The 24,856-nt window shown below is 37.7% G+C and overlaps 1 protein-coding gene across 2 annotated transcripts in view; it reads left to right on the forward strand.

Moving 5' to 3' along the window:
• LOC129565474 (dual specificity protein kinase splB) overlaps positions 1-24,856 on the forward strand; it is a 118,253-nt gene that overhangs the window by 40,450 nt on the left and 52,947 nt on the right. For both annotated transcript variants that reach the window (XM_055440423.1, XM_055440425.1), the window contains exons 3-5: positions 11,788-11,954; positions 18,436-18,599; positions 18,754-18,872. In XM_055440423.1, the coding sequence (XP_055296398.1) occupies positions 11,788-11,954; positions 18,436-18,599; positions 18,754-18,872 (450 nt within the window). The remainder of the gene's footprint in view (positions 1-11,787; positions 11,955-18,435; positions 18,600-18,753; positions 18,873-24,856) is intronic.

Raw genomic sequence — 24,856 nt, forward strand, 5'->3', positions numbered from 1 at the left:
ACTTGCGGGACTAGACCTCACTTTACTTTTCCTCTCTCCCTCTCTCTCCACAAGCATTCCATTTACATCTTCGCAGATATGCTTTTTGCTTAACGATGTTGCCACTACTGCTTCTGCCACTTGTAGTTTTGTGTATACAAATGATTTGGCAGAAGAAAACATTACGTTTCGCCTTTCATCCCATTCACAATCAAAATTCTAAATGAAATTAAGAAAATGCGCATGGAATAACTCGGTGTGCAGAAAGAAATGTATACGCTAAATTCAACGAATCGGTTGTGTTGGCTGCGCGCATTCACTCAGTGAAAGCAAATGATAGTGAGAAAAACTGAGATTTCTTACTTTCGCTCCAATCTTTCTACTTTGCATGGAACTTTGTGAGAAAATTGCATTATTTGATACGAAAAGCGGATTCATAAATTTCCACGAATGACGAGAAAAAATATTATTTGCACAACGACAACAACAACAACAACAACAACTCCGACTAATTTGTTTCATTCACTGAATTTCCCATGTGTCACAAGCGATATTTGACAAACAGGAACAAATTGAAGTTGGTTTTCTTTTTTCTTTCGTTCTGTCACTCGAGTTGCACCATGCGGTGCGGTGCGATGAAAAGAAAGTCGCAGGACTGACAAAGAAAATGAAATGAATAGAAAAATCCTGGTTCAAAGTAAACGAATAACGATGTAAATCAGCAATTCATATTTCTTTCCGTCAACAGTCTTTTCAAAAACCATGCCAACATGTGGTGAATGTTTACAAAAAAAAAGTATGCTCTGACATATGCTTTCAATTGCAAATGAAAACATTCGCGTGTTTTAATGAGCGCAGAAATGTGTGAGTTTGTGTGCATCTTTTCATATATGTCAAAAGTGGGCTTCAAAAATGGTCATTAAGTTAAGTGAACATCGCGGAATATGCTGCACGGTTTGCGCTAATTTGACGCCACATTGACACAAACTGATCGGAAAAATAGTGCAATGGTATGTGAAATCGTTAATGCAACTAAATCAACTAAATGCATTCCATTCGCACAGCAGACGCAGCGAAAGTTGAGGATGATGATTGCTTCGATTGCAATAAGCGCGACAATGAATACATTTTCCACACTCTGTATATAAACAAAAGTGCAACGTTGATCGTTGGAAAAGCGCGAGCGGCGTCGGCGATAGCATTAAAATTTCCATTTGTATAAATGAGCATGAATCAAAACGAAAATCCATTTTTCGAAAGCGCCATGTCTCTCGAATGCTCTTGCAACAAGTTGACACTGTCACTCAGATGAATGATGATAAATCGTACTCTTGTATTCACCGTTTGGATTTTTATATGGAGATCCGCTCGTATATATATATATATTTGAACTAATGCATTTTAAATGTTTGGTAGTCGTTACTCTTATGGCGTTGTGTAAACAACGACTCGCATCACAACTACGAAATGAAAATGGAAAAAGAGAAGGAGAAAAAAAGCTGGCGAAGCGAATGGCATTCAACTCAAAGTAAATTGCAAGAATATTGCATTAGCTACTGGTCCATCTTGTTAAAAATGTAAATTGGTGGCTGTTGCCGTAGGAGATGAGCTAATAATCCTAGCAACTATTCACACGCTATGCAACGGAGAGACGACAACGTTATGTCGAACGAAACGACACAAACCGGCAAACACGTTTCGATTCATGTGATTGCAAAATCGAAACGAACATAGCGTTGTTCTCCCCTGTTCCACTACTACTACTGCAGAACAGATATTTTATTTATGAGATTTTCGATGCGAAAAGATTCATTGCTCTTTTTTTAGCGCTTTTTTCGTATTTTTTTTCTCGCTTTGTGTCAACAATATTTGTGCATAAATCTCTGATCATCTTCAAAAACAGGCTTTGTTATGCGCTGAATCCATCACGCTCAATAAATTCATGCGATAGATTTATGCGATAAATGTGATGCGCTCGCTTTGCGGTGAACGAGGTCTGTTGCTCTTCACTACCGCTTAGCGATGCGTTCACTGCAAAGCATGAACGTTCATGCGTGAACAACTGAAGAGAAACAGACTTCGTTCATCGCAAAGCGAGCGCATCACATTTATCGCATAAATCTATCGCATGAATTTATTCAGCGTGATGGATTTAGCGCATAACAAAGCCTGTTCAAAAAGCAAATTTCCACGCTATTTTTTTCCGTTGTGTTTTTTTTCTGCCCTATTAACATTACGATGTCTCGAGGACACGCACACATACCCCATTTAAGCGATATAATGTGAATAATAGATGTCGAAGCGCATTCAACCATATCGATCTGAACTCTGGATATGCACACATATTGTGCATACCCATTCAGGCTGCGCGCTATTTGCGTAGTGCTTATTTGCAAAAGACAAACCCAAAAACTTTAACCAAATCGAATGGCTTGATGGATGCACTTTATGATTAATATAAACCATATAGACCATGTGAACGGGGCACATGCAAAACGGCTCATGCTAAAACTATTTTCAAGCAAGTTTTCCCTGGCATCGTCTTCGTTTCCAAAATCAACACATATTCCCCCCATCTCTCGCTCTCCGTACGACATGTACATTGCCTTGTATGCTTGCCATGCGTCTTCGTAAATAAAATTATCAGAAAACCGCACAGTTGAGAGTAAACCGAACGCAACTGTAAACTTCATCTATCACAACGTTTCGTTGTCTAAGCAAACAACGTTTTCGAATATCGAAAATTGTCTAAGTGGTTACAACGCACACCACTTGCAAATGCCACAATATTTTTTAAGCTTAACCAATGCTTCTCCTTTTCCCAGCCTCTCTTCCCTTTGCTCTCTCGCACTCGTTCTCTCCCCCCCCCCAACCTATCTCTTTCTCATTCTATGCACCAGTGCCGGCAATCTGGGAACAAGTGGCAGGAAACGAGATTTTCAATTCCCAACGTACTTTATTCATATCAATTGATTTTCGTGTGCCTGTTTCTTCAGTGTTTGCAAACAAAGGCGATGCATACAGCACATGCAATTGACGTCTTGTCTCGATCACGACGACGACGACGACGACGACAACGACTACGATGGCAGCAACAACAGACGTCGAAAAAAGAAAATTTCAATAAACCATTTTTCATTCAACGGTCGAGAGAAAAAAAACCGGTTCTTTCTCTTCTTTTAAACCCTTTCTTTTCGTTTTCTATCAAGATTTCTTTTTCTATTAGTATTTCATTGGAAATGCTTGCGTGCGTGTATGTGTTTGTGGATTTTTTTGTGTTCGGTGTGTTTATTGTGAACATTCTTGCTGCTCAATGGCATGCTCTATGCATTCTAAACGAATTGAATCCGAAGTGAACAAACGCAAACGATGTGTGTATACAGTTAGCAAATGTTCAAATCGCTTGTGCGGCAAATATGCTATGCAATCGGACACACCGAAGAAGCGACAAAAAAAGGCGAACGAGCAGAATTGTAAACGCAACCAGAAATAGATGCGAAAGAGAAAACGAATCCATATCTGAAGTACTGCAGTTAGTTCCGAATGTTGATTTTTCGTTGCGTATTCTCTTTGCGTGGACGTGCATTAGAGAGGAAACCGATTCAATATTCAAAATGTGTATCATTTATTAACTAACGACCCCAATAAGTGACAACGACTGCGGGAAAAGAGGAAGAGAGTGAGCGAAAAAAATGAAGGGGAGCGAAAAAAGCAATGTCGCCAGCATAAGCTGATTTCAAAGCAATAATAAATGTTTGTGAATGTTCATGTACGCGACACAAAATATCCCCCGAATTTGGTTATTACATTTTTTTTCGTCGTTCACTCGTCGTCATTCTCACCATGCTGCTGATGCTGCTGCTGCTGTACACAGTTTTTTCCTCTTGTGCATCCTCTTTTTATGCTCAACGCTCTGTTTGTACAGCGAACTGATTGCAGCTCGTGTCTGTTTTTCCAATCACAACGTCGACAAACACAGAATATGAAGAGAGCGGAGACACACACACACACACACACATACAGCAAAAGGCAATGTTAATCATATTTGCATGTTGTTTTGTTGTCATGAAAAAGCTCTGCCAATCTGTTTTTCTGTTCTCCATCATTCTTTGTCGAACTTAGTTCTTTTTCATGTGTGGACGCAGAAGAATCAAAAAACGGCATCAATTCAATAGAGACAGACTGTGGAATTTATTAAACCAAAACTCAAAAACTTCAATTGCAACGTTGTTTGGCATACATGCCGAACACATCAAACGAAAAAGTACTTGAGATGCATGGTAGCATTCGCGGAAGAGCACAGAAGAAGTTTTGATCGTTTAATTAAAAGTAAGAAAATCAAATTTCAAGTATGCCTTTGATTTGGGCAAAATTATGCACATATTTTAAACAATGGCACATGATTATGTAGCCGGGAAATAGTTTGAAACTGTGTTGTGTTGCTACAATACACAAAATTGCCTTTTAACAACATGACGAAGAAGAAAAAAACGCCCGAGCAACTTTCAACATTTCATTTCGCCATAAGTGAATTTTTTATTATGAAAATTATGATTATTCATGAGTGTTTCACAAGTAAATAAACAATGTGGTTGCCTCCTCATCGGTTGTGTGTTTTGGGAGGTGGTTTTTTTTGGTCTCCCTTCAATTGAAGTTAACTTGTATTGAATCTTGAAGTGAAATCAAGGGGATGAAAAAAAGATTACACCAAGCTCAAGCGATCAAATACTTACTTAGCGTGAAACTACGACGTTTCCATAATACTTGTCTGACATTTATCAATTTGGCAAAAGTTGCTTTTTTGGCTTTGCCTCGCTCGCACCCAATAAAACGATGTGAACATTCGAAATCTGCGCATCGTAAAGAAATCTCATTCTGCCAGCGCGTCTTCGTTTTTGTCTTCTTTTCAACTTTTTTTCTCGCTTTCGACGATTGTACGAAGAAAAAAATTTCAATGAAGAAGAATCACATACAAAGCTCGTAACTTATAAGATGTCTGCTTTGAGGTGCTTCATATAAAAAAAAACGATGATGAATAAAAGGAATATGTGTAGGGCAAAGCAAAGAAACCACACACATATGAACCACCATACAGAGATGAGATAACATCGCAAAATTTTTCATTTTCATGATTTCGTTATGGCATTAATACCCAGCGTCTAAGAGCTTGGATAAACGATGTGTGTGTGTGTACAATCTCTCAAACGCTTCGCACAAAACACGGAGCTCGTTGAATAAATACCAAGTTATACGAAATAAGGATGTGGTTAGACATAGACTCTGACAGCGAAGGAAAACAGTGCTTCGTTCATGGCACTTGCTTCGGCAGTTCGTCTAACCAAAATGTCGTATTTATAAATCATTCAATTATTATGAATTGATAGACTTTTACGTGATAAATGATAGACTCCGTCAGGCACACATTGCGTGTGTACACAGTGTACATTGTACCGAAATCCATCCGAGTTGAATGGAATATGGGAATGTGTTTTATGGGATGTGAGCTGAAACGATAAAAACTCAGTAATGTCGATCGCATTCGCTTATCATAAGTGAAAAAAAAATAACTTTTAGCTTGTTAGTCTCGCTATTACTGCATCGTCATCATCAACAACACCAGCACCAGCATCCGCCGTTGTGGTTGCCAACTCCATTGTTTCTTAATTATGTTGAGTGCTTTCGATGCACGCGTTGTGGATGCCTTCGCAACAACTCGAACACACTTCGGACGGACCACATCAAATTCAACGGCAATTGCCGCCAATAAATATTTTGTGCTTCGTTTAAAAAGTTAAATTTAACTTGGCATGAATGAAAATAACTTTTGCGACAATTTTGGGGCCGTCAATCGTTCGTAACGATTGGCAACGGTGGAAGTGTATCGCTGCTACTCTCGTTCCTTGACTTGACAGCACTTCAACTTCACTCACTCACTTAGACCCATTTTCAATGGCACAAGCCATCTTGAGTTCATCATTCAAACGACGACAAACACATTTTTTTTGGCTTCGAGGCTTACATAAAACCTTGTTATGTAACCGAGACAGAATATCAAATTCAGACAGACAAAAAAAAATTCCCTTCATTACTCGTCTTAACCTCGATGCGTAATGGTTTTTTACATTTGATGCGTATTTTTTCGGTTGATTGTACATTTTTATAGAATTTGAATGGAATGGCTGGTGGCAACTTCCTTATTTTTGATTTTGTTTTAATTTTTCGTTCGTATTTTGATCCGTATATTTATAGGAAACTTCGCTTTAAGCAAAAAATTGCTTGCGAAACAAATCGTCTTGATTGATAGACCGTAAGGCAAGAACTTAGCATCTCATATTTAATCAACTCAGTGATTGCTATTGAAGTAAACAACATCGACAGGGCTGGCAAAAAAGCAATCAGACACAAAACTGGCAATTTGCAAGTGATAACGAGGAAGTTCCAATTAATGGATGAAAATAGTATAGCTTTAAATAGAAAATAGTCAGTCAAATTATCAAAAGGTTAACGTTGGCGATATTGCGAAATAAAAGGATTATACTATTTACTGATGAATCCGTTTTTTTTCCTCCACCAAAACACTCATTACGTTTATTGATCTATTGGTTTATGAGATTTATTTCATAATAATGGTTTTTATGATAACGCATCTTTATTTACAACGTACATTCAATGCAAAATCACTTGATTTAGGTCAGACACAATCATTTTGACTGGAATGTTATACGCAGCAACTGCATTTAATGCAGTGCATTACAACGGATTTCGGCATTTATATGATTTTCAGCGAATCTAACCATAAGTAGACTCATTGAAATATTGATAAAATGTTGAATATGTGCTATGATACACATATTCACTGAATATTATTCAGTGTTATTTGCAATGTTTCATTTCATTGGATCAATCAAAATTCTGTAGGTTGAATGAAACACAATTACAATGTGCAATTTTGAAGATCAATTTCCATTTCATGAAATTGCGATCAAATCTCTATTTATTTGTTTCGAAAACAGTACAGAAACTTGAACTGACACATTATTCCCTATAGGAGGGAATAATATAGGAATAAACCTCTGATACTTTTCAATATTATTTTCATAAAAAAAACGACGGAATTGATTGAATCTGGAACCTCGTTCATTCAAACTGTAACACGCATATGAATGAGTCAGTATGACGGCCAGTATAAGAGAGAGGGATAAACGAAATGATTGAGAGACGTATTATTGAGTCTATAGTCAGATGGTGAACTCCTATGAATAATAGATGTCATTGCAATTATAGAGAATATTTCGCATTTTGAACACAAGTAATGCATAACAATCAAGACAACTCTCACCATCAGTATGTTATATTGAAATGAATTGATTGTCCTACTGACACTCACGACAGTGCCAATGAACTAAGTCATTTTTATTAAAATTTAACATTGAAAAATATTTTGATTTAATAAAAAGGGGATTCTCGTTAATGAATTACATCATTAATAAATGACTGTCATTGCGGAAATAAATGGGGGAGAAGAGCTTTCAATTTCATGATAATTTTAAAATCTTAATGTATATATAAACATATATATATTGTTTGCGTCGCACGACTTGAAAATAGTGTTGCGCGATTGAGATGTAGCAATATGAGTATTCTGTTACATTATTCCAATTTCTAATTTACAGTTGAGCATGTGAACGTTTTCAGAGCGAAATCAAAGTACTAAAATGATGAATATGTGTATCAGGGACCAAATTGGTTGCATCTCAATCGTTCTATTTTGAACATCATATTCAATCACTTAATGAATCAATGCGAAAATTAAGGTGGAACGAAAATCTCTGTGAAAAATGCGAAAGTCGCCTCAATTTTTAGAAATATTTAATTAGACGATTTGTATCGAGTCATCGAAAACTCTAAATACATTGGACGATTTGCGTCGAGTCATTGAAAATACAATATTGTCCGAAATTGGATGACTCCGATTCAGGAAAAAATATTCCCTGACATAAGAATTGCACACTATCACTTCAATGCGTGATAAATACAAATTTTATTATTTATTTGGTTTTTTTTGCGCGACGAGCATTCAACTAAGTCTTAGTAGGGAAAATTTTGAATAGAATACAAAATCATTGATTAGAATCGAGAGGAACAAAAAAGAATCAACAAATTTGCCATGCTGTTACACTGTATAATATTTTATTCATTCATACGCAAAATATATGCTGAATGCTAATCCGAATATGGAGTCAGTTGTTGTTTACAACGTCTCAGTTTATTTGTGATGTCGCAGCTCTCATCAATAGACCAGCGCTTTGTTTTTGTTGTCAGTTTCAGCTTTTGCGTCAGATACACTGCACGAAAAATGTTGGAATTATTTAAATCAAGTATTTTTATTGTTTATCTGTTCAATTTGCAGATATTTTTAGACATCTGATGACCTTGAGCATTGCTATAAAATAGAAGTCTATGTAGTCGCCCTATCGAAAAAAAATTTGATACACGAATTAGGTCGGATGGATCGAAAATCTTACGTGGTTGCACCAATTCATTTGGCACCGCGCATTTTCTAGCAGTGTATTGTAAATTGTTATGCATGAATATTTGTATATGAAGCGACTCGAAAGTGTCGCAGTTTAATTTTCTTTTTGATTCGCAGCGGTTCTGTTTCAGTCAATAATTTTAACACTCTGAGTTTAACGAACAGTTGTTTCAAGAGTATGTGAATATCTTTATCGAAATGGCTAAAATGAATTGGAAAGTGTTGTTTTTGGTGTTGGCGATTCTCAAGGAGGCGCATAGTGGTCCAATTATGACATATGTATGCTTCACTGCATGCACTGCTGGTAGCTACCGACAATATTTTTTTTTTTCAAATAAAATTTGTTATCTTTCCGCCAATTCTGTAGTCGATTTGAATCCCGCATCATTTCAGGCACTTTGTCTCAGTTGGCTGCTGGTGCCAGTCACATAAATATTCAATGTACTAGTTAAACACAACCTATTCTAAAGGATACCGTTCAACCAGTTTTTTAATGTTCAAAACACATGTAGCCCGTTGTAATAGATTAATTTGAAAATTTTCTTTTGTTAAGAATTGTAATATTTTGGTGAATTTGTCAATTTTCATCTTCAATTTCGAAGAAAAACACAAGTCAAATGGAATCAATCACTAGTGTTTCCAGTGTACATGTACATCTACTCCGGTAACACCGTACTTACTGTATGACCTACAGTGTAGGTATTTCTTCCCCGAGGTACTCGCGCTTGAACAAATGAAATGAATTCCGCGAAATTGTTATTCAATAAGTAGAGAGCGAAAAAAATGGCATTTTTCGTGTCTAGATGGGTGTTTTTTCGTTATATTCATACCAAATTCGTGCCACGCAAACAATTTGCGCATAATTTATGTTCCAAGCAATATGTAATGAATACGATAAAAATGAACTTTTCGACTTTTCAGCTTTTCGGCGTAGTCAGATGAATAATAATCAGCGGAAAAAGTTAAATCTCAGGGCAATACACATGCTCGACGCAATTTGGTTTGCGGCTGCTGAATTTTTAGATAGCGTTTTTTTTCTTACTCTCTCACCGTTTTCTCTATCTCAATCCCTCTGTTCCTCTTTCGTGCGAGTGTTTTTGAATGTCGGTTCGTTTTCGGTTGCTTTGTAAAACTTAAAATGAATGAGAAATAAAACAGCAGAAAAAAATCCAAAGAAAGACAAGGGAAATAAAAGGAAAGCAAATTTCTCATCATGTTCATTTATTCGGTCGCTTTGAGAAATGGAATGCGTTTGTATGTGTTATTATTGTATGTGTGTGTTGTGCAAAAAATGGCCTTAGATGAAATTTCATATCATGTCTCCGAGACTGCGGCGGATAGTATTTATTTTCATCGACCATTTCCGAAAGTGATAGCGCCTTTTTTCCCGTTTACCATCGTCCACTTTTCTCTTTGAATACGTTTCGCTTATCAACAACATGAACAACGACAATAAAAAGTTTCATTCTGTTTTTCGAATTTTTTTCGTTCGTTTTTTTTCTTCTTCATAATAATTGATCCATGATGTTGTTCGCATGGCGCGTTCTCATTTTGCATCACTGCCTCTCCAGTTTTGTGTTGTTTAGACACACATCTTCAGAATTTGTGTTGCGGTACTGTTTTCTGGCTTTTACGGTTGCTATAATTTTATGAATTTTCGCTCTTTCCCACTCTCTTTCTCTCTCTTTGTGAGAAAGCGAAGTGGCTTTTGTTATACATATAACTTTTGTTACTTAACATAACTGAATATGAAAAAGGTTTCGGATAAAAAAAATCAAGAGAGAGAAAAAAACACGAAACAAGAATTGAGCGAAAGAAAAAACGCCAAAGAGAGATAGAAAGAGCGAGCGAGAGAGAGATAGAAAGAGGAAAAGCCAGCGGAAAAAGTTTTTTTCCTTCACTTGTTTATATTATACTTTTGGTCTCTTGAAAATGGCATACAATGCATCTCGAGCTGGAAGGGAACATAGAAACGAAAAGGAAACGAGAGAGAGAGAGAGAGTGGAAAAATAGACGAAAAACACCAGCAAGCAATATCTCAGTACATTAGTTAGTGTGTGCGTATGATGCATTGTGCTGCGAGGATAAAGTTCTTTGCGCACAAATTTGGACAATATTAACTTTGTTTAAATTTTGCTTGTTTCTCCCTTTTTTCGTTTCTCTCTCTGTTTTTTTTCTCATTTATCGTGGTGCGTTGCAAAGCTAAAAGGAAGAACCAAATGCGAGCAACGATGAAACAACAACAACAACATACAAAAAAACGAACCCAACACGAGCAAAACGAAACAAACGATATAAAAGTATCTGGATTTTATCGCGGAATGCATGACGAGGGGAAAATAAATGATTCACAAAAGACTTCAATGACTTTGGTGAAAAGTGCACGTCTTGACAGATTATTGTAAATAAAAGACGCGAAATGAGAGCAAGGATGAAAATCTTGAAAATGCTTCTTCCCGCTGTACACAGAAAATCACTCTAGAGAACACTTTTCATTAGTATCTGCCAAGGCAAACGCATCAATTTGAACATGAAAATGAACACTGTTTTGCGTCAATCATGATGTATATACGTTTTCTGTTCATATCTATGCTCTATTGATTTTTATCGATTCACGATGACTTGCAGAAATAAATGTCGAAGCGAAAAGGCGCAAACATACACAATGTTTGATCAAAAAATGGTCCATTGGATTATAAGCCCCTTGGAAAAACAGATTAAACCAAAACAAGCGAGAAAAAAAAGCCGGGAAGGAAGACAAAAAAGATGAGAACAAAAAATGGTTCATGCAAATAGGAATTATAAATATGTAAATACGTCGTGTTATGCAGTTGTGGTTTTTTCCTCTGCCTCTCTACTCTTCCATCCCGAGTGTGTTGGCTCATGAAGAAATATGTATATGAAAAACCGTTCGAAAGACGTGTGAGAGATGAACGGAAAAAAATGGGCGCATATTGATGCGGCTGCCGACTTCAAATAATTTTTAAGCACTTCTGCGTTGTCAATCTTTTGCATGTCGACGAAAATGGTTTTGATGTAAACCACTGATAAATAAGGTCGGTGTGTGCATGTGTATTATGCCACATTGCAACATGTCTTATTTTCACTCGGCGATCAGCACAAAAATTTCCATATTGAAAACTTGATAAACCAACAACCATGCTCTTTTTTTCTCCACCAAAAGTTGAACCATGAAACACGAAAATAACTTGATTTTACTTCTTTTTTTTCTTTCTCTCTCTCCCTCCTTCGGTCGCGATTGCTTTTTTTTGCAGACACCCGAAAATTGTTCAGGCGGAGGCGACTGTATGCCGATGATTATATCATGGGAAGGAGCAGCTGAAATTCAATCCGGAGACGTACTTATCGTTGAAATTGACGATACACTATTATTGCCAGCCGATATGAATCCCAGCCAAGCCAACAACAACATTGATAACGGGTGAGTAATTTTTCTCTGTTCATCTGACTTTGGCTTTTCAAATTCATCAATATTGATCAAATCATACGTATATAGCATGTTGGCACTCATTCCAAGTTGAAACTTCTGTGTTTTTAACTCAAAGATAAATACCAAAAATTCCAAACGTTCAATACGTTGCCCATGTTGTGGCCTGTCTGATTTATTTGTTTAGGAAACACGTTGTTTATTCGATTGTGTGCATCTATGCATGTGGTGTGTGCGTTGAGTATATGTCGATTCCAAGCTTTTCAACAGTCATGCTTGTGCGGGAAAACTATTTTTCATTTACTGAATCTCTCTCACCCTTTGAGAAAAACTTCATTTAATGGAACAATTTTCAGCAAATCCCCATTTATTTCACCCGCTACTGATACAATTTATTGTTTAAACTGAGATTCGAAATTTATTTTATATTTGAATTCTCTTCAATACATAGTTGGCGTATAGCAAAGCCATACAAAAACAGGCAGTTTGGAAAGTGTTTCTGGGCAGTAGGAAATTTTAGTATTTGTTCAGTTGGTTATTATAAAAAAAACATCATTTAATCGAATGCTAAATCCACTTCATCACCATGTACGTAGACAATCATAAATTGCCAAAACGATATTCCATTTGCTTTGAACACAAAACCATCACTGTTTTTATTCCCCTCGTTCATTCATTTAATCTACCAAAATTCTATCTGGCTCTTTTTGCTCGAAAATCAATAAACCTCTCGAGCAAGAAAAAAAAACAACAAGAGAAAATCGCTGGATTTAACCAAATAACAAGCAACGAGAATGTAAATTTCAATCAAAATATTCTTCGAAAGACATAAAAGTTGGAAGAACATTGGGAATTTGGGCAACAATAACAACAAAGCGGGAAAAAAGAACAAATGACACCGACAATGGCATCAAGCCAGGAAACTTTATTATTTGTCGGATGCTCTTTTTCGCTCTACTTCTAAATCCAATGCATTTTTATTCGGTTGCAACAAACGCAAATGCGCGCACTGAGCACGAAGAGATTGAGCTAGAGCAAAAAAGCCAACGCATCGTAAATTTATGGTGTTTGAGAGCGTTCCGTGGAATTTATCGTGTGTTTCAAGATCGAAATGTAAATTAAGGTGTCGTTGATCCTTGTGTGAATCAAAACTCGAGATTCACATCAGAATATTAAAATTGTCTCATGGCTTTTGGCAATGAAAAGGAGTAAAAGAACAAGTTCCAACGAAGAAAACTCGTTCACATACCAAAAATATTCGACACTTTTATTGTTTCGGTTTTTCGCCGCAAAGAATCTGCATTGAACAAGTGCAGTGTAATCGATTCTCATCCAAACTTCGAAATATCCATTTCTTTTCGATTCTCGGGGTGTTATGATATTAATGGTATGTGCTACATTTTTGGGAGAAAATCAAACACGTTTCACAATAAAATATGTGACTATAACAATTCTACAATTGTTGAAAACGAGCCAACGGTGAGAGAATGTGCAAGAGAATGTCGAAATATACACACAAACAGAAGCCAACATTAAAAAAAAAATATCGAACGGGTGAGAAAAACGTGCAAACAATTTGAATATCCAAATTATATATGCAATGCAGCATTTAGGAGAATGGATGATCAGAAAATAGTCACCATATTTTCTCGTATTTTATTTTATTACTGTGCGAGAGCACTGACTCTCGCACCAGCGTACATTATCATCATATATTTTTTGTCGATGTGCCGATGTGGTTAGCTGTGTGGTGCAAATGCTCATGTGTAACCCGACACATTCACCTGATTGTGGTTGCCGGCTCATAAAGAATGGAACTTCCTCAACGATGCCCGAAGCGCAGTGAACACGCAAAAGACGAATAAAACCTGCGATAACAGCGATTCTTATTACATTTCAAATAACAATAAAATCGCAACCGATTTTCAAAGCATAGTCGACATGGATATTCACTAGATGTGGAATGCACAGAAAGTTTTTCAACCAGTCGCCACTCTTCGTTGTCGTCGTTCACACATACGTGGTACATGAGCTAAATAGCAATTCAAAAGGGCTCTCACTCTCGCCACGCACTTGAAAACCGTTTTATTATTTAGAACAAAGAAGAATATTCCCCATTTTCTAGGTTACAAATTATAGCGAAAAAATTTCGATACGAGAGTGTATGGAAGCACTTTTTCAAATGTGTATTTTCCATTTTACATATTCATGTATGTGTGTGTGTGGTGATAAGCTCGAAGCGAAATGCTAGTCTCTTCTTTACCAACTTCTTATTAATCATGCACGTACGCCATAGGGCCATGCATACGTTACCCACCCGGCGAATGAAAAAAAGCTTTGCTCTGCAACACACACACACACACAGAGAGAGAGAGAGAGAGAGAGATGAAAAAAGTATCTGCCAAAAAATGTCGGATGAATTATGTGATCCAAATGTATAATAACGTTGTGAGTTGCGGTTAGCATTTATCATGTTAATAATATTCATATTAATCGCTATGTGTACTTTACATGCAAGGTCTACATGGTGCGAATGTCTGCTGCGGCGCATGATCATATGAATTCGAATGGTTTTTTGCACGTGTTTTCGCAACAACGACAACCCAACAAACGAACAAAAGAGAGTAATGTGAAAAGAACAGCAGCCCAATGCAGACAGCACAGCTTCGTGGAGCTCGCATAAAAAAATTTGTGCGAAAGTTTTTCATTTCACGCCATCATTATTTTTCACTTGAAGAATTGCTTTTGTGTTATTTTTTCGCTCTAACGTTCTTTCGCTTTGTCTTTTTCTCTCTTCATCTCACTCACTCGTTCCCTTTGCACCATTTTCATTTTCGATTTTGTATTCGGTACATGTGGATAATAATCGAACATCCATTAAATTGGTTTCAACTCTTTGCCATTTAACACCGAGCACATGTTCATGCGGCCACGAGCAACAGATCCACTGAAAATGAGAATATATGTTCGGCTATATTCACGTGTCGTGTAAAATTTAAGCCAAAATTAATGCGGATACTTGTGCACCAAATGGTTCAGTCGTTTTGCCAGCAAAAGAGAGAAGAAAAAAAACGACAACGACGATGACGACGACGACGACGACGAAGAAAATGAACAAGCCATTTAAAACACAATGTAGATAAATAGTAACATTTTTACTTACGTGACATTTTTCTGATGTACATACATATGTAACAAACATACGTTTTTTTTTCTCGCTCAGCCACATATACACACACACGCATACTGTAGTCACGTGAAGCCGATGGTAATACATATTTCACAGTGCGCTGTGATAAACCACCCAATGTCCCAGTCGCTTTTCTTCAATATTCTTGTTATTAGGAGAACGTACCAAAAGCTATATATCATTGGTACTGACAATTGAATAAATGTGATTCCACGTTGTGCTGCTTGTTGCCAGCCTGAAAGGAGTCACAATCATTGTGTTAGGCATATCACACAACATGCTTAAAATGCAAATTGAAAATTCATCAAAGAGCAAACATGACAATTTTCTCACTCACAGCGAGAGATAGAGCAGAACAACTCTGCCTCTGATATGACACAGAGAGAAAAAATCTCTACCAGCCTAACCAAAGTTTTGATTGTACACAATAAAGTTGACAAAGTATCAGTCTTCCGTTTCTCGTTTGGCTTGTAAAGTGAATTACGACCGAAAAAACATGGAAATCACTTTAAATTAATTAAAAACATGGGCCACGTCCCAGGACTGAAACTTTTGCGAGATAGAAAATGTCCGTGTCATTTCAAATACAAATAATCACATGTAAATGGGCGCCAAGCGATACCAATAGAATATGAATTATACTGTGTGAGCTGACCGCTGTTTAATTCAAAATGAAATAACTTCATTTAATGGTGTCACTGCAGATTCTCTTCACTCTCCGACCAACCCGACAAACAACAACAACAACAATACAGTTCAGGGAAGCTATCAAATCAGTTGGTTGTGTATCACGCCACCGCATTCGAAAACATATACAACCTAACAACTCGATTCTAGATAATTAGTAAATAGTTACCGCATCACAGGCTCCCAATGATTAGGCTTTTTGTTGTTATTGTTGTCGCATGACATCCGAACATTATCGTGGCCTCATCACAAATGACATTTGTGTGTTTATTTCTATTAATGCAAATCTTCATGCAAGTTAATTTCACAATGGCAATAACGGCCTGTTCATTTTAATAAACGCAAATTCTCAGCTTTGCTGAGGTAATTATATCATCCTTGACAATGCCGCCGATTAATATTCAGTTATTCAGTTATTTGGCTTTGGTTCGCATTTTGGGGCCATAAAGCTTCTATGGAAAATCTCAGTGCAAATAATTTTGCGTCTGATTGAACCCTCATCACAACAAAATCATTCGACATCTGGTTTGTTTCTTGCGCACGAATCGAAAAATATGACAACTAAGTAGAGCACAAATCGATTTCCCCCGATGCGAATTCATTTTTCAAAATGAAAGTCAAAATGGAATTAATTTATTCGGAGGCAACATCATCATATTTGCGCAAGAATCTAATCCCTCATAAGACACACATACCATGGTGCACAGCATTTCATCATACTCGCCACAAAGTGGAAACCAACCCAAACACAAAGAAAGAGATAACGAATGAAATGATGAAAACGGAGAGAAAAGAGGATTCGGGCTTATTCTCCAATGTCATAATTATCGGCTAGGGATTCGAACGATATTTGAATTTTAACATCTTTACCGAAAATTTTTTTGGGTCTTGCTGCTGCTGCTGCTGTAGCAGTCGTCGAAAATATTGTGCTGGGACTTCGATATATCAATGCAGACAGATTACAAAATAGATCAAATGTTCTGGAATGCATGTATGCCGTGGCCATTTGTATTCATCACAAGCATTAAAGGTAGCGACGGCTACGGTCTGTCGCAATTACAAGTATATTGAGCACACATCTCAATTTTGTATAACAACAACAGCAGCAGCAGCAGCAGCAACAAATGGAACACTCTCATTTCAACATGATGCTACTCTTCCGTTGGTTCGGTAAAATGCGAGATACATGCGAGTTGATTCTTTGGAGTACGATATGGACCCATCGGTCATTCTCTCCGTCTCTCACTCTCTCCCATACCGACTAATAGTTGAAAACCGCGTGAATGTGTCTGACACGAAAATCGTAAATTACTCATGAGGGTCACTTTATAATACACACTCTGGCATTCATTCGCATTCCATGTAAAAGCTGAAATTCAGACTGTACGTATATATGTAATCTGCAATTGGTCTCAGGTGAATTTGTTATGTTTGCGATTATTAACACAAATACGCGCGCGCAAGAAACGCCATCGGTTCGTCGTTGCCAGCGGATGTTGAAACGAAAATTTGTTGCACGTGAGCGCAAAATATTTGCGTAATATTTATTGACATCAGTTTTTGATGTTGCTGATTTTGGTCCAATTGTGTACACAATGCTAACAAATTGCATATTGACCGAATGCAATTCGGGGAACGCGATTTTCCGGTCAATTTATGTTGGCGAACTTTTCAATGATGGCATTTTGTGTCTTTTTAATAAGCACAGCATTTGGTTGAATTATTATATGCGGAATGCATATCTCGTTTATCCAAATGAAAATTCACACACAAAAAGCCGCAGTCGATGTAACGAGTCCACTGTTGACACATTCCGAGCAGAGAAAAAAAGAATTGGTTCATGTTTTAATTTATTCATTGAAGTAGTTTTTTCGATAATTTTATTTTCACTTGAGGGACTGTGACATATCGGCGACGTAACAAATTTGCTGACATCCACTTCACATGTACTATGCCAGAAAAAAAAACTATACATGAATTCCATACAGACCAACTGCGTTTCAAAGTGTATGGAGCAAAAGAGGGAAATCGAGGGAGCAAAAAAACAAAACAATTGCCGAAAGGGAGGCAGGGTGGGTGGTGGAGAGACAGAAAAAAAATCGGGTAAATTAAATTGGGAAATGAAGTGTGTATGAGCACAGTTATGCCCAATGTGCTATCAAACTTTTTGCATCGCTAGATTTCAATATTCAACTCATTTCATCACGGCATTAAAATCAACCGCTCTCGAATTTCATTTATGTGCAATGGCACATATAAAAGTAATGGCATCAATTTTTTTGTATGTCCATACTTTCCACTTCAAAAAGCTGCCATTTTTCAAATTATAAATTTTTTGTTGTTGTTGTTCGCATAAAATTAAATGAGTTTATTAGTTTTTTTTCTTCTTTCGTTTGTGTCTGTTAATGTTTCACGTAACAGTACGATTTAAAGAGGGCTTTTAAAAACTATTAATTGGTACAGTTTTCTCATTTAAAACGTTAAATTCGACGCGGAAGTTGATATAGAAATGTGGAGAGTACGACAAAAAAAACGACATCAAAAACATTGTAGACATTTCAATTTATACGTGTTGGACATTTTTTTTTCTCATTGCAGACACCGAATTGCAACAGCTGTGTACCAAGTTACTCGTCCTGGTCATGAACATTGTGACGCAACCGAGGGAATTTTACTGGATATTACTCCATTGGTGGTCGATGGCAAAAAACTCGTTACACTCTATGACAAAGATCTAACCGAAGGTGTCAATTTGTTGATCGGTACGTACATTTCTCTTTCGATTTCTTTTCTTTTAATTTTTTCCACAACTTTTAATTATGACTTTGTTGAAACCATCTAACCTAAACTTTTTGTTCTGCATCTACTGTTGCATCGTACTAATTGTGTATTTTTTCATTTACATCCCGTGTACAGTGGTGTCGGATTTATGGGGTCCACAGTGTGTCCGATTAAAGGTAACGGTGAAGTCGGATAATTGCGGTGAGAATGCACAGTGCAATGCAAAAGGCGTATGCTTCTCGAATGCATCAATGGTAAGTTGGATGAAATTTGAAATATCGTCGGAATATTGAGGTTTTTCCCTGTAACAAACGACAACAACAACACCTTTAGCGGTATCGTTGGCACCGACGACGCCAATATCATTTCGATTCCGAATGCATTCGTCAGGGTAATTAATATGAACAAAGTGAACAGGTTGCATTTGCTGCGAATTTCAGTCTGTGGCTACAAGAAAGTCCTGAAGCCAACTACGAATTGCAATTGTTATGAATAAAAATGTGTTCATTTACACCGACCAATTGTACTTTTGTGTGTACGTGTTGTGCCAACCCGTGCAGTCATTGGAAGCATATGCGGTTCAAAATATGAATATTTCGAGATAATAATAACTACAATGGCTATGATGATGAGGACGCCGATTAAATGATGAAAATTGTGTGCCATTCAAATGGGACATAACCAAATTGCAAATACAATGCTATACACGATTTAAATGATGCTCACGAACAACTGACATTCTCTTTCTCTATGACCATATTGGCTATTTATGTGTACGTCACTTAACCTGGTTAATTTGCACGTCCTGAACCACATGCACGCACAAATGCACTCGCACAGACACTAGTTCGACACATTCGGCATGCTCGAAAAAGCGATTTTCATTTTGTCCACAAGCAAAATAACTAAGCTGTTGTGGGTGGAATGAGCAATCGAATGTGTGTGCGTGTGCCAAAAATATAAGCCGATTATTAATTACAGATGCAATCGCCGTGTTGAAATAGAACCGCATTCGAAAATGGCCAAAGCTTATGGGGCAATGTGTGCATAGCCTCGCTTCATGTCACACAAATCACATTTTGGTGTCGTACTTTTCCGAACTCAACTCCATGTGGTTCATTCACCGAGAGTAATTAATGCCAAAACGAATCTATCTCTAATCTGTTGCTAATTGCCACTTCAAATCAATGCCCAGCTTCGATTTCACCGTCCAATGAAATTCATTTCCAAATTCCCATCATTAAACAATTTTCTCGGTATGTTCGACCCGAATTCGGGCAGCGTCGCACTCTGCAATAAAACTTATCTCTTTATTGTCGAAATTTCATTACAATATCATTACTACGTTCATCTATGTAATTTACGCGCCTCGGTTTATTGCTTGCTGGTAATGCGCAAAACGGCCACCACGCCGAAAGAGACACATGAATCGTTGTCATACCGCCCGGTGTGTGTGTATGTTGTGCATTTTACTTCGTCGATGCTACGATAAATGCGAGCAAACGCTTTTTACAGCATCTTTTTTCTATTACAAGTGAATTGTGTGAGCTGAATGAAATGCTGAAATGCTGTGAAAAATGTAATTTTCGACAAATTCCAGCACACCACGAACAATGAGGGAGAGTGCGAACGAGAATGGGAGCGAGCGGAGAAAAGCGAAACGTGTAAAACGTCGCAACGCAATCAATTGACTCACATAAAGAGAACCGGCACAAGTGTACCTGAAGGAAATTAATTTAATGGACACAAAACAACAGCGGGAACTGAAAATAAAACGGAATGCGGGAGCAAGAGTGAGCGAACGAACGAGCGTTTGTCCAACGAAATTTAACGTGCCCAAATAAATTGGTTGCGTTCTGCTATAGTTCAGCTATGCCCCCAACGGAAGAAGTTTTGCTCAAAGCAATTTGATTGCTTTTCGTTTTCCGGATTTGTTTCGGAAGAACCGGCTCACCAAACTCCTGGACAACAGCCATTCTTATTGTTGTTCATTTATCATTTGTTTTCTTTTTTCTTTCGCTTTTTATTCTTCGACGTCTTTAGTTTCCAGAATAATTCTCGATGCTTTTCGTTTTAATATCCGCTTCATCGCTATGCGGCACACACACACCGAGCCAAAGAGAATATAAACATTAACTTTTCCACTTTTGTTTGTCGGTGGTGTGTGTGCTGATTTAACGTGCACTTGGTCCGCTTTTACAATCTCATGCTTGACTTTACAATCATCGATTGAAACAAAAACAAGACGACGGGAATAAAAAGAGCGAACGTCCGTACGTACGTAGAAATACGCTCAGTTGTCACAAAGATGAACGAAACGGCACGGAAAAATGAATTGCAAAAGTAAATGAGAAATTCGTGAAGGGGAAGCAGCATCATCAGCAGCAGCGGCCACCAGCCGTATAGCGACAAGAGGGCAAAATATCTGAGAATAGGTCAAGCGAAAAATAAAAGCCATTCCATTCATTTGTGAGAGTAGAGAATTTCCGTGGTTCGTTCGTTTTACCTTTTGCACGAGAGAAAAAAGGGAAGAATTTCGTCTACCTTTTTTTCCACGGAGCTTAGTCACGCATCGGACAATTTCTTTTGACTTTGTGTGTTTTATGTGTTCTATGGACGAGAGGATGGCGACGAGAAACTTGTTTTATTACACTTTTCTTCCCTTATTTGGTGCGCGTACAACATGTCGAAGTAGTATTGGTTATTTATATAGGTTTTTTGCGAATACGTGCACCGGTCCAATGGTTTGCATTGTTGGTTGCAAAGGCACACACACGCTCACACACATGACCATTGTTCGATGGAAATTGTCGTTTGCTATTGACACTGATAAATGAAGCAAGAACAAAAAAAATGACCAAAAACGCGTTCACTGTTTTGATCCCCGGTTACATAAACACCTCAATCCGTGTGAAATAATGCTGAAAAATTAAATGGTCAAGCTTAAGCGCTTTATCATCATGGGACCGTTACCATTATTTTTTCATGAGAAATTGCCCACGCATCCGAAAAGATAATCATTGAGAACGTTTCTTCTTGTCACCCCTTTCGTTTTATGGAGCAAGGTTAGGCAAGACAAGGCAAGGCAAAGCAGGTCACACAAAACCAAACCAATCTTCCGCAACAGATTCTCTTATTATTATTCTAATGCCGGTCAAAGAAGTTAATGCCAACCTCACAAAAGGAACAACAGAGAAAAAAATCCAGTTCATAAAAGGAAGATATCCAAACGCATTAAATTAAATTGATGGACAGAGAGCATAAAAGTGTAATGTCCATGAGCAAAATGGGAAAAAAAAGCGGCCGTTGCTTATATCCACACTTTGTCTATGTCATAATTTGAATCAATAAAAGTGTGCGGCGATGATAGCACCACGCACATCCCATTTGCGTGTAAATACAATTTGGGTGACAGAAAATTCATTCTGAAGTCTGTCCTTTATCGGGCAATTTAAGGCAATGTGCGCTGCTGCTTTGTTCGGTGTGTGAACCGAAAGTACCCAGTCAATCCACAATTAAGCTGCCGGTTGTTTGTGTAGTGTTCCAACTATTAAACTAAAAGGCCTTGCATTTTTCAATGCTTCATTTAAAAGTGGTGTTTGTTCTTCACTCATGCAAATAAACGAATCTTTTTTCAGTTAACTATCTCGGCTGTGTGTGTATGGGTTTATGTTTTTGTTCAGATAGAATAAACGTTACCGAGCGTCAACATGTCATTCCTAATTTGGAGCGTGTTCATGTGTGTGTTGGTGTTTGCCTGTGCATCTCGCCAGCAGTGCTTTATCATGCGATTCATTATATACACGAGAGTGGCCGTATAAACAAATAAAGCTTCCGTTTGTGAAACACACAAAATGTACGCCTTTGTAAAACGCGGCTCGGTCTCGCCTGTGTTCGTATTATTACAAGAGCTTACATCTCAGTCTATTGCTTTCTATCGCTCTGTTCTGCTCTCTCTCTCTCGCTCTCTCTCTTTGTTTCTCTGACTCTCTTTCTGTGCCGTGTGTTCGCATGGAATGTCTCACCTGTCGTAAATTCGAAGCCGCAATTTATAAACGACTCTCATGTAGTTTTGAGTGAAATACGCTTACAACTTGCTATTGAAACTAGCTATGTGTTTTATTTGCACAAATCCGACATGGAAATGAAAATCAATGGTTTCCCATTTCTCTCTCTGTCTCATCCACACACGTGAGTTGTGGTTATTTTCTAAGTAAACTGAATGGTGTGTGTGTAGTATATATGTGCGCCGCAAAAGACGAGATATGGAAATTTCATTCTAAGCATTGAGTAAAATGTGAATGGCTTTGATTGTCTCACTTTGTGTATCTATTCCCAGGGCTTGCCGCACCAGCTTTGCGGCCCATACCGACGAGCAAGAGTGAGAGCACTGGGGCTTTTAAATTCATTCAAGTGTTGTGTGGATGACTTTTGGTGTGGTATTATTTGTCTATTTTTGACAGATTCTCCGTTAATATTCAGCTTTTTAAAATCGTATCTTTTAAAATTCGCCTATGAAATGAATTCCCTGCCGAGAGCGATCAGATATACCAATGAAAAAATTTGCCTATGTTTTTATATGGAGGACATGTTTATGCTATATTTAAGCGACATCTTGACGGTACACGCTGAACTATGAAACTTCTTTATAAATATGCTGCCAACTATCAATGACAGCAACCAATGACAGCAACAATAGAACGTATTTGTATTGCAAAATACTTCCACCTTGCAGATGGCGCCAAACCAAACGTCATTCTAGTAATTTTTCTCATTGGATATTACACTAGCTCACACTGTCGCTCAAATTGTATTGACCGAGTGACAGGTATTGTTGTTACCACTTTCATTAACGTCTATACGGGTTTTCTACCACAATTTTCCCTTGCAACAATGGCCCGAAATTCGCGCTATGCCATAAATAAACACCGAATTTCACTTATCATTCTATTAATAAATAAAGAGCGCTTAAATACTCGGTGCCTTGTCAAAACAAAGTTTCAACCCATTTTTGAATGCAGCTATACGGAGCGCGCCGTACGGCGCAAGATGAGGGAAAAAAGCACCACTTTGCCACACAACAGTGGCTTTTAATTTGGAAATAAAAATAGTGTTTAAATAAATCGGGCGATAGATGTTTCCATGGCAAAGGAATATCTATTCTCTTGTGTCATTCATTGTTGGCACAATGCAAATAAACACACCAACAAATGCCATCGAATGGAGCTACTTTAAAGAATGGAGGCCAAGAGAAGGATGCGGTTCTATGTATTTTGAAATGTTGCTACACCTCAACCATTTTCCATTCATGATGCGAACAACTGTTACGTATGTATTTTTTAAAAGAGGCAAACCCATTTCAATGCTCGCTCCTCCACAACTATACTTGGATCGGTATGGATCGTTCTCTGCATCGGTCGGTACGTGTCTTTCGTTTTAACAACAATGTTTCATTCAGCACGTCAGCTAGGCAATGAAATGTGCCATCTTCTGCTTCATTATGTGTGTGTACCTGGTGAATGAACCATTTTGAATATTCAAGGTACATGGTTGCCGTGTGTATTCTAGCGAATAAAATAAGTAAAAAGAAAATAAAAAAAAACAACTTGGTCTTTTGATGTCATTCCACTGGAAATAGTCGTTTTTTATGGCGTGCTCCTAATCATAGGTGCTGTTCTAGTTGAAATGTACAAGTGCGTAGTAGATACATCTTCTGAACCGTAATGTCGGCATCTCTATCTCCAATCTGTATTCGACAAATGCACGGACACTCGCATTTCAGCCGTTTCCGTCGGTTCGTTCGTTCGTTTGTTCGTTCAAAATCACTTTGCAACATCGGCGGCAGCAGCAGCAGAAAGTGCGACAAACAATGGCACAATGGAAAATTATTGCATTCGAAAATGTTTGCCGGAAGTTCGGTGTTTTAGCTTGTATAGCACCCGCAATTTATCTACCGTATTTATCGTACAACGTTCACCATTCTGACAACGCTTAACAGAACTAACAACTCGTCGTCATCGTCATTGTTGGCGCGTTGCATCAATAAACTCGGAGAGCTCGCTTTTCCTTCGAGTTATTGCTCATGTTGCTACCGCTGCTATCGTCGTCGTCGAAGTCGTCGTTACCAAGGGAGGTTCAGGGGAACCGAATTTATACCGGGAAATTTTACGACATGATTGCAGAGGAATTATGAATGAAAAATTATGATTATTATTGTTGCTATTATGCGAGTTCGGAT

The sequence above is a fragment of the Sitodiplosis mosellana genome, unplaced genomic scaffold, assembly GCF_009176505.1.
Source record: "Sitodiplosis mosellana isolate CC-2019 unplaced genomic scaffold, AAFC_SMos_1.0 Smas_scaffold_2, whole genome shotgun sequence".
Classification (NCBI taxonomy): domain Eukaryota; kingdom Metazoa; phylum Arthropoda; class Insecta; order Diptera; family Cecidomyiidae; genus Sitodiplosis; species Sitodiplosis mosellana.